A 10953-nucleotide genomic window follows, 5' to 3' on the forward strand; every position below is an offset into this window, starting at 1 on the left:
ACAGTAGTACACTGAGGGAATAAACAAAAGTAAATCAGTGCCAATTTCTACCACCTTTAGTGGTTTCACGAACAGTAATGGGACAAAATAATAACTACACACAGCCTTTTACGCTAGGAAATTAAGTCTGCGCATGCGTGCGCGATTTTTTGATTCTAACGAATTCATGATGGCGGCCGCCCACTTTCGATTTCAGATGGCGTTTTTGTGTCATGTGACCTATTTTCAGAAGCTTCTAGAAAATACCTTCCGCATTTAATTTTTGAAGCAGGGAAACTTCTCTGGTTGACCACAGTCACCTTCGAGGAATTACTTCCTGAAAAATTGACTGTTCTTGAAGAAATAGTCTTGGAGAAAATGAAGTAAAGAGAGTTATTGGTATCTGGAGTTAGGATTTTGTCAAAATTTGACCCTGACAGAAACAAGGATATCAACAAGATATGAATTTTTGGTGACATAATTTTTTTTTCTCATTAAAGTACAAACAATATGGCTTCCAAAAACACCAAACTTAAATTCCTGTCAACTCTAGAGAAACAAGAAATGGAATGTTAAAGTAGGTCAACTTGTACAAATTTTCGCAAACATATCATGGGAACAGCTGGACATCTGGAACATTGTTCAGTGGAAAATGCAACTTGAATCATCTCATAAACTGTTCTAATTGGATACCTCAAAACAAAGGTGAGTTTTTATTCTTCTCTTGGCACTTTAAAATTTCTTTTTTCGATTTCAGGGGCCAAGATTCTTGCTTGCGGTCGAACTTTTGTATGATGTTCACCAAAAATACTGCGAATTCGTTCCTCGTCAGAGTTCATGCCTGCAAATCTTTTTATTAGAGCATTAAATTCAGGATGTATACTTTCTGCCCCTTGCTCAGCATACATTCCAAGCCCAATCCTCCATCTCTTGATAAAGTCCAAAACATGATGTTCCAACATGTGCAATTTTGGTGTTATTGTCTCTTCAGGAAATCCTGTACGATATTACGTCATTAAGTCTTTGATGGCTTCATCTATGAAACACACAAACGACAAAGAGATTACATACTGATTCAAATCATGTAAGTATCTACCTAATACCTAATGTAGATTTTGTCATTTCTCAGGTACTGTATATTTTCATCCTCAAGTAGTCGCTTTCATAAGTTTTGAAATATACTCACCTAGTTTACCAATCTTTTCGTCGCTAAAATAATCTGACGAGTTCATATAGTTGTGACACACAGCATACTTTTTAAAAAGTAATTTGAACTGTTCTGCAATTTCAATTGACTCTCTGTGAAGGTAGGTGCCAGCAAACCCCATTTTGTGCACGAGAATTGGAATGGAGTTGCACAATTTCACCAGGCTCTTATCCTATGTAGAGAAAATAAGTTAAGAAATGTATAGTACAATTTTTGTACGTATAATTGATTATTTTATTTTTAGGTAAGTATCGTAACTAAAACAATGATTATTCTTGAAAGATACATGAGTGATCAGGTTAGAATCATTCATATACCCACCTTCAAAAGAGTGTTTACATGATTTCCTACAAAGGACCTTCCATGAAAGCTACTACGGTGAACATGGAGTTGTTTGAGCGTGTCATCCAAATTTTGCACCAAGGGTCCATCGTTTTTCTTAAGTTTGTTTTCTTTCTCCAAGCTGTCAATCTCATCCATCTGGCAAATATAGTAAAATAAATTAAATCTTTAAATAATCAGGCACTTGAAAAACTGAGCAAGTTTCAAGTCTTCCATTCAGAAAATGTCTCAAGGTTAAAATTTAATCATGTCAAATGTGTTTTACCTTTTCCTTCAGTCTTTCAGTGTAGTGTTTGAATCTTGGCTCAAATATTTTATTTATCTCTTCTGTTTTTTCAGGATTCTTCAAAAGATAACTGTGGTATGCAAGTGTCATCTGTTCAATCGTTTCCTCACAATCTGCTAATTGCTGTTCAAGTAACTTGATTCTAGATTGAGACTCCACAAATGCATCAAATTCTGCCCTGTTTATGGTCTTGTTTTGAAGTCCAAGCTCACCAGCCATTTTAACATCCAGAAGATGACATTTGAATTCCATAATTTTGAAAAACTTGAGGTAAGAACCGAGGGAAATGTGGAGCGATGGTATGGCCACCTGAAAGAGAATTGCAATGGTTAAATAAAACGTGAAGAAGGTATTTTGATGATGTTTATGAAAGCATATCATGTTGATTGGTTTAATTGGAATATTTATGTTATGGTACTGTAAGATCCAATATCATTTTATACCTGATCAAGTTCAACATTAAACATGGCATCGTCAATGACATTATCATACTCTTTGGCGTTCTTGATATCATTTCCACCTGCAGTTCGAAATTTATTAAGTTTCTCTCGAAGAGTTTTTAACGAACGTGGTGTATTTGCTGCTTGGTCTTTCTTCTGAGGTTGCATGTTGGCATATGCCGTGTTGCAGTAAAGACAGCAATGACGTCCTATAGAAATAAGACAACAAAAATGATTTTTTTCAAAGATATTCCACAATTATCAAATAAGTTATAACTGCTTATGTTTCTGTATGTTTTTTGCATTTATTTGCATAAATTTATTTTGTAAAGAAAATTCAAGGACTTACCACTTGCTCCTGTAAGACCATAAATTGAACATAAAAATTCATAATCTCCAAACACAAATACTCTGATACTTATATCTCTATAAAAAATAAAATTATTTTGTGAAACTATCTTGTTGGGAAATGTTAGGGTCCTTTTGTTGCAATTATCAGAATGGTGCATGACTAGTTGTTATTTTATGTTTGTCCAGCACACTACTTTCATGATTTTGTATAATTATTTGTATAAGTATAGTATGAATTTTATATATATTATTTTGCTTAAAAATCAAAAACTTACTGCCATTTCATTGTTTGTAATACATCAACTTGAGATTTGAACCGACCAAGCCCTATTTGCAAATTGATTCGACAAGCCGTATATGTATAAAAAAAGTTGCGAAGCGATCCAGTGCCTCCCTCAATTATTCGCAAGTTGCAAGCAAAACATTTTTGACACACAAACACTGTATATTCAACAACATTTTTGAAGTTTTCCTTTACATTCGCTCTAGTCTTTCCGAATATCGTATCATTTGCAAATTTTTTATAGTCCCTCTCTATAAAAATCACATCTGTAGAGTCAGTGTAGTATTATCTCTCATTGATTAAAAATGAAGCTTCCACCGTTCTATTTTTCATTTTCTAAAATAAATAACAAAAAGTTTAAAGAAAGAACCAGTAAGATGAAAACACTAACAAACTCAGGGCATTTTGAATTTAGAAAGTAAAAACAAACTGTACCCTTATAATCATAAAGGTTGGTGAGTCCAGTCAAAACACAGATTTGATCTGTAGCGTCACGCTTCACCTTTACAAAAAGGAGGATATCATAAAATGAAAGGAAAATTTCATAATTTAAAAAAAGAGTCATTTTGCATATAAATAATAATGTTAAATAAGGATATAATATCCAACAAATTGCAAGGAGGGAAAAATATCTTTTGGGAAACATTTTTGTAATCTGAAAGAATGCCCAAAGGGAAAAAAACGTATGCGGAAGAAAACTTCAAGGCGACAACAAAAGTTTTCCATATGAGACAAAACGTTTCCAAATTGACAAAAAAAACTTTCCATATTTAAAACACAATTATATACCGTGAGATCAGGTAACTTGCATCGAGTAGAGGCAAACATGCATAGCCCTCAAATGAATGACCTGTCTGGTCATTAATATACAGTTAAATCAAAACAAAAATGGTGGAGTTCATCTGTTTTGAAATTTTGCTGCTTTGATTGGTCAGTCATTTGATGGCTTTGTAAGTTTCCCTCCACTGATGCAAGTTACCGGACTTCACGGTACCAAGTTTATGACAGTTTTCCACATTTGAAAAGTATGCAAACAAAAATGAGAAAAGAGACTGTTTTAACGTTTCCAGACTAAAAAGAACAACAAATAACTATTTAAAAGCAACAAAAAAAAGAACAACAAACCCTAACTATCAAAAAACAACATATTTTGCCGTCCCACAACCCCGACCGAAAGTGACTGTACCACCCCTACAGATTCATTCATCATTGTTTGTCACAGGAATTAACTACTACATGTGGTTTTAAAAATGAACGCAAAATTATGCATACGTATAAGTCTCTATTTGGGTGAGCTGGAAGGATTAGATGATCTACCGTTAAAAAACAAACTTCCTCGTAACTTTCTCGTGTCCATCATTAAAATTTTACAACTTTATTACGCTTCAAGTCACATGATAAAAATAATTTGGGCGCTTAGCCTGGTTTCCCCTTCCTTATTTATCGAAAACACACGCTCTAGGCGCTAAGAGGCCGCACGCCGTTTAATTTAATTTAATTTTGGCGGGAACTAATTTTGGCGAATGACAGCGTAAATCTGTTCTATTTGCCTTATTTTGAGCAATTTTGATGAATTTCAGGGGTTATTTAGGCAGGGAAACAAAAAATTTAATTTTGGCGGGAACTTATTTTGGCGAGTGAGCAAAATATTTAATTTTGGCAAGAACTAATTTTGGCGAATTTCGTCTAAATTCGCCAAATCCGCCAAAATTAGTTCCTGCCAAAATAAGTTCCCTCAAGGTAGCATGCTTTCAACGAAGATGCCCAAATCACAACAACATTTTGCATGCAAGGAATTTTTTAGTAGACCTTTTTACCGTGAACCGAAAATAATTAAAAGAACCCGGTTTCCTTATGAATTTGAAAAGGGACCGGACACGTGTGCTAGGTGAGGCGCCTAGAAGTTTAAGGCCGCCTCTTAGCGCCTAGAGCGTGTACTTGCAATAAACAATAAGGACGGGGAAACCAGGTTGACTAAGCGCTTGAATTATTTTTATCACGTGACTTGAAGGGTAATTGCCTAATAAAGTTGTAAAATTTTAATGATGGACACGAGAAAGTTACGAGTAAGTTTGCATGCGTTTCATGATTGTGTTGTGTAAAATTGCTTATAATTTAGCTGCTTTTTTTTAATTGAATTTATTGCAATGTTTACTGAACTTCTAGTTTGATGGATGAACTTGTTTGATAAGAATGATATACCAAGAATTTCAATCTTGCATGTTCATAACCTGGCAGCTCAAAAAATGGCAATAATGGGTATGTTTCTAATGGGGCATCAGAGAACGTCATAGAAATAAATAAGTGTTTCATCACATTTATAGCTGGATCATTTTCAGCACTATTTTCATATTGACAAACAAACTTCCGAAAGGCATCAACTGAATACAATGCTTGAATAACAGAATTGAAAAAACACACATTTCGACCAAAATTGGTAAGCCCTGTTGGACAAATTCTGTCTGGAGAAGCTGACATATTATTAAAATAATCAATTTTGCAGTACAGAAAACACGGCTAGCAAAAATAATTAATTCGGTTGAATGGCAAACAAAAGTTGCTTCAATATACGGTATCTTTTAAACAGAAGGGCAAGCAAGGAGGATATACTCGAAGACCAAATGTAAAAAATGAGAAGTAATTTGTGGCACAATAAATTTTAAAATTGACTTCCCTGATCTGAAGACCAACCAAACAATAAACAATAAACAGGCCTGTGCCTTCTTTCTTTTTGCTGTCGATTTGATTGAAATGAAAGTCGAAACCAAACCAATGTCCAAAAAAGAACGATGCCAATCAAGGATCGAAGCCAAGAAAAACAGGACAAATTATAGTAAATTGTAATGATGATAACAGAAAGTAATGACTCAATAAAAATTCAAAAAAACAGCCAAGCAGTTTCTCAGAATTGCGATTCAGCCAAATTCGGAGAGAAAAAAAGAGAATAACCATTTTGATGATAAACTGAAACCATGACAACGAATCTGTAGAACCAATCAGTGTCAAGATATCTCTATCGCCGTGACGTCAAACAGGATAGGGAGCATAATGGCATCACTTTCGTTTTGCAATAAATTCAAATATAACAATTTACTATAACGGAGGTAATTTGTTTTATCATTTCCCGGGATATTCTTGACGTTTGTTATCTCCTAAATATTGACGTCACGGGTCACGGAGGGTTGACTCGTTCTTCGTATCATTCTGACGTATACGTCAAATTTGATATGACGGAGGTAATTTGAGTTACCATTTCGCTGAATATCCTTTGTATTTTATCCCCTAAATATTTTGGTGTCGCGCGACTCGGAGATATGAAACGTTTTTCCCCTCTCCCTGCCTTATAGAGAGTTGAAAGGATAGATAGTTAAAGGTACGCACACACGATAGCAAAACTGCTTCGCTCATGTACATTCGCTTCGCAATAATCCTTTGCCTCGAAGAAACTGAAAACCACTGTGTTCTTTTTACTATTCGGGTATAACGTATTGCAACATTGATAACTCATCTTGAAGGCTCCACCCCCATGATCTCCCCCAATCTTTACATGAATTTCTTTGTTGCTTATTGGCTTTTCTTGAAATAATGACGTTCTGAAAATATAGTTTTAGATAAAAATTTTAGAATATTCATAAAAATTATGTTTTTGGGTTATTTTTTCATACAAAAACATAATATTTTTCACAGATGGTCATGGTTTTAGTAGAATTTAACCCATATTATCACTTACTCTTCAAGAGCATTCAGAAAACCCAGTACATGATTTGTCAGATCAGCAATATATGCCCAATATATTTCTTCAAATTTTGTCTTCTTGTCGGTGTCAAAACGAAAGTTGGTCTTTTCAACCACAAGGTCTTCACCACGCCAATTCAATGCTACCGTTCTTTGCTTTTTTTCAGAGGCATGACTGATATCCCAAGAACGTAACCACCTATGAAAAAATATTATTATGATTTTTTAAGCATACTCTAAAGTTATTTTCAAAGTATAATTTTTTATTAAATGTATCATTATCTTCTTGAAATTTTCTGAAAGTTGCCATGGAATAGTTTCTTTCGAAATATTACTTCTAAAGGACAGGATTTCTTATCGGTTTCATGTTATGACTTTCAACTTTGTATGGCACATATTCAAAAGTCTTACCTAGATATTCTTCTCATGGTTTCTCCTGATAAATTATTGTCAATTTTCATGGCAGTCATTGCTTCAGCCGAGATCTGTGGAACTGCAATTCTTGCTTTTTTGGAAATGACTTCTTTTTCCTCCTCATCAAAGCTGTTCACCAATTTAACCATCTGCTCAACATGATGACTTCGTGCCCCAGCTGACTGCTCCAATTGGTTTTTCAAAAATTCGTTTCTCTTCCTCTTAGTTCTTTCACATACTTTAGTCTTTGATGACGCTTGTGGGCGTGTTTGTGACAACAAATGGCTATTAAGAAAATTTCATTGAATTTATTGTGTATTTTTTCTTAAGGATTCTTGGGGTAATGGGTATTCAATTTATCAGACTGTTTTTTTAAATATTATTTGAAAGATGTTAGTATAATTTTTGATTTACCCACCAAAGTATGAATTGAATCGAATCAAAAACAATTTTCTAATTTAGATTTAATCCTTATCTTACCCTTCCTCCTGTCTTGAATGCAGCACCCTTATTTGGTAGACATGACTTGGCCATTTTTGTTTTGATGATATGAAGTGCAACATCTTCATAGTCCTGTGGAATATCTTCCGAGGGTCCAAGTTCAAAAACATCTTCAATAGCGTGCATCTTTCTTTCTTTGTAGAAACAATAATCTTCGTGTTCTTCCTTTTGACAAAGCTCATTTATGCCAAATACCTGTCCACATCCCTTTTCACATGTGACCTTAAGGCTTTCAATGATTTGCATTGTTATTATTGCTGGTACAAATGAATTCTTTCCAAGTGGTATGTCTTTCAAAAATTCCCACTCCTTGACTGTTGGACACACGGGCATTTTTCTCACATAGTTTTAAACCCTCTATCCTCATCAGCAAACATTTGGAGCACACCACATGTTGGTAATGAATATTTAGCACTGGCTGGTCTAAAAGTTTAAAACATAGCAAACAAATGCACAAGTTCAAGTTAGGGTTCATTTTTTCATCAAACAGTGATGGGGGTGGAAGTTCGGTTGAGATCAATGATGGGGGATACATATTCAACAATTCCTTTGAAAATTCTCTTATCCCACGCTGAGACAAGAGGTTTTGCTGTAGCTTTCTTCTTCTTTGGTCTCCAACTGGTTTGACTTTTTCCCCAATTCGTATTTAGAAACAAGTCATACATTTGATGTGTGAATGGGCCACCAAATGATTATTTGGAACAGTACTGTCTTGTTTGAGCAATTTTCAAATCAGATTTGCATTGACAAGGCTTTTGGATGGTTTCTTCAGATCTTCAACACATCGATATAAAACATTGCTTGATCGCCTCTTTATGTTCTGAGACAAGGCAGTTGTATTCGGTCAAGTGATAGCCAAAATCTGCATAATTTGCAGGGACATGCGATGATAATCGTCCATTTCTTGTAAAAAGAAAAGCCCGGTGGGCTAATGTCAAGTAAAATCTACAGAGGTGACAGGAAATTAAATTATTGTGCATTGAAAGCTCTGATGATTGTAGAAACTTGTAAAAAAAAATTTGAGTTCCATAAAAATGCATATAAAAGTTATAAAAGGGTCCAAATGCACTTTCGTTTTCCATTTCCAAGAAATTTGCTCTGCTGTGATTTCTCAAATTTATTTTTGTTTACATTCGATTATTCAAAAAAAATCTTTTGTGTACGATCTGTGGACACACTAGCTAGCAATCAAAGTTATTTTGGGCGCATAACTTGATTGAAACTATGAAAACATAGGAATAGTAGGGCATTGACATGGGCTACGTCACCGCTTCCGATTTTTACTTTCGCGCGTAAAATTTTGTTTACATTTTTTGACGCATGCGCAAACTTAATTACCGCGCGCTAGGCTTTTCTATACGGCCGTGTACAACCGAACCTTGCCCGACTGTATTCCCGATTAGAGTCCCTTTCGAATTATCAATAGACAAGATGTCTGAGATATGCTAAGAATTTTAATTAGAATTTAACACTTACTCTGCGGTTGGTATTTCAGACATCTTGTCAGCTTGAGAGCGAGTAGGTAAAAGAGGTAGTTGAAATTATGACCTTCAGTCATATAGGAGTAGGGCGTACCCATATCAGATCAGGCGGAGATTTTATGAAATGAAATTTCAATTTTTATTTTATAAATGTGTCAATATTTTCCACCTACCATGAGGAATTTTTAATAAAATTTACATACTCAGGCAAATTAAGGCCTGTCCAGATTTTTGCCCCCGCAGGAGCGTAGCGACGAGTAGGCACTCATAGTTTCACGCATAGATATTGGACTGGAATCTAGAAATTTTGTTGCGTTTTGTCGCCCAAGCAGCCCCGTAGTTAGTCTCTTCCGTAAATGTTCGGTTTTTTTCCGGGACGGTAGTATAAATATTTTCATAATACGTTATATGCTATTACTATTATTACATATTACAATTTTAGTTTTGATTTAGCTTTGAAAAGCTGAAGCGAGTGTTATAAATGCAAATCATAACAGTGTATGATATAACACGAATTACAATATTACTTGTGTAAATCAAAACAAACAAAATGGCAGACTGGTTATGATGATGATGAGCTGATTCATTGACTGGAAAAAGTGTTTTTGTTGTCAATTTTGTTTCTTGTCTTTTGAAACTGAATACTAATTACTGTAATTTAGTCAAGTTCACTTCAGCAATGATTTCAATTCTTTTTCCAGAATCTTTAAAGAAAAGCTCAAGTTTTCAAATGTATATTTGTATTTGATATTTTTGTTCAAACTCTAATTTATCTTTGTCTTTTATTTTACTAATAACTACCTTTATTGTTTATAGAGTTTCTCGAGCTTTAAATACCATCATATGGTCGTAACTCGAGAAAGTCCTTTTAACTTAGTAAAACAAGATACCGGCAAAGTACAAAAAAGTTGAATGTATGCATAATATGTAAAGTTGAATCCAAAAGTGGTTGAATGAATGTGAATGTCAATCAATGTAAACAAACTTTCTTTTGGTTGCAAAATAGATTTACCTCACTTAGGTTTTTCACTGTTTTTTCAGTGTGGTAAATCTATTTCAAAAACCTGCAAAACGTTTGTTTACATTTGTTTAACTTTACATGCGGACCTTCCCGAAGGCATTTAACGCTGGTCAGACTAGGTACACAGACAGTCATACAGAAAAACATAAAGCGAAGTATATATAGCTAAAAACTCAAAAATCTAGCTTCCTGAAGCACGTCTCTTCATGTCTGCGCTGCTTGGAGAAAAGATTGCATCCTGAAAGTACTATGTACTTGAAAAAAAGTTAGGCATTTCAATTTTTCTCGACTGTACGTCTGAATGGGACCACCAATGGCATTCCTTTATTTTTTTTTGACCAATAAAATAGAAGATTTGTTTGAGAAGTGCAATCACAGCTACGCAAGTGGAGGCCGGGCCTTACTGGATTGGTTTCTATATCACCCTATTTAAGATGGCGCGAACTTTTTGATAATTTCATACGCAGTATCCTCTTGACTATTGTTTTATTAGGCAAAGCTGCAATAGAGAATTGTTGAAATATAGCAACCAATTAAAAAAACAAAGCTATTTCTGATTGGTTTACCTTGTTGATTTTTCACCTATATATTTGCCTACAAATCTAAGATGTTCTGCGGCTTATCAGAAAAGGTCTATTTAGGAATAATATCACGATTATATTGCCGTAAGAAAGAAACTAGGAGAAAAAAAGACAGGAGATGTGAAAACCTGTAAGCTAATGATACCATAATTTTTGAAATATTTTGAGAAGCTTTTCCAGCTTTCCTTAAATTTTATTAATTATCAAGCTGCGAGTTCTTCAAGTATTTTGTTAATGAAATATAATTTTTTTTAAGCAAATGCCTCATCAATCAATCAATCAACCAAACAATCATAATTAAATCAATCAATTATTCCTGATTATTTTTAATG

General features: G+C 34.3%; 1 protein-coding gene across 1 annotated transcript; it reads right to left on the reverse strand.

Annotated features, from left to right (window-relative positions):
• Nucleotides 1–481: 481 nt before the first annotated feature.
• Nucleotides 482–2422, reverse strand: LOC136816167 (uncharacterized). Its single transcript, XM_067072568.1, has 5 exons — nucleotides 2258–2422; nucleotides 1794–2123; nucleotides 1508–1666; nucleotides 1166–1358; nucleotides 482–1015 (listed from the first exon to the last, which is right to left on the reverse strand). Exons 1-5 carry the CDS (start codon nucleotides 2420–2422, stop codon nucleotides 987–989), a joined length of 876 nt encoding a protein of 291 aa, XP_066928669.1. The 3' UTR covers nucleotides 482–986.
• Nucleotides 2423–10953: the final 8531 nt, after the last annotated feature.

Source organism: Clytia hemisphaerica, unplaced genomic scaffold, assembly GCF_902728285.1.
Source record: "Clytia hemisphaerica strain Z4C2 unplaced genomic scaffold, Clytia hemisphaerica genome assembly, whole genome shotgun sequence".
NCBI lineage: Eukaryota > Metazoa > Cnidaria > Hydrozoa > Leptothecata > Clytiidae > Clytia > Clytia hemisphaerica.

Excerpts from the sequence above, each read along its gene's own strand:
- LOC136816167 (XM_067072568.1), bottom strand. The coding sequence starts at position 2,422 with ATGCAACCTCAGAAGAAAGACCAAGCAGCAAATACACCACGTTCGTTA. Across the intron at positions 2,124-2,257 it reads TTAATGTTGAACTTGATCAG|GTGGCCATACCATCGCTCCA; the intron begins GTATAAAATGAT and ends ATTCTCTTTCAG. Across the intron at positions 1,016-1,165 it reads CGAAAAGATTGGTAAACTAG|ATGAAGCCATCAAAGACTTA; the intron begins GTGAGTATATTT and ends TGTGTTTCATAG.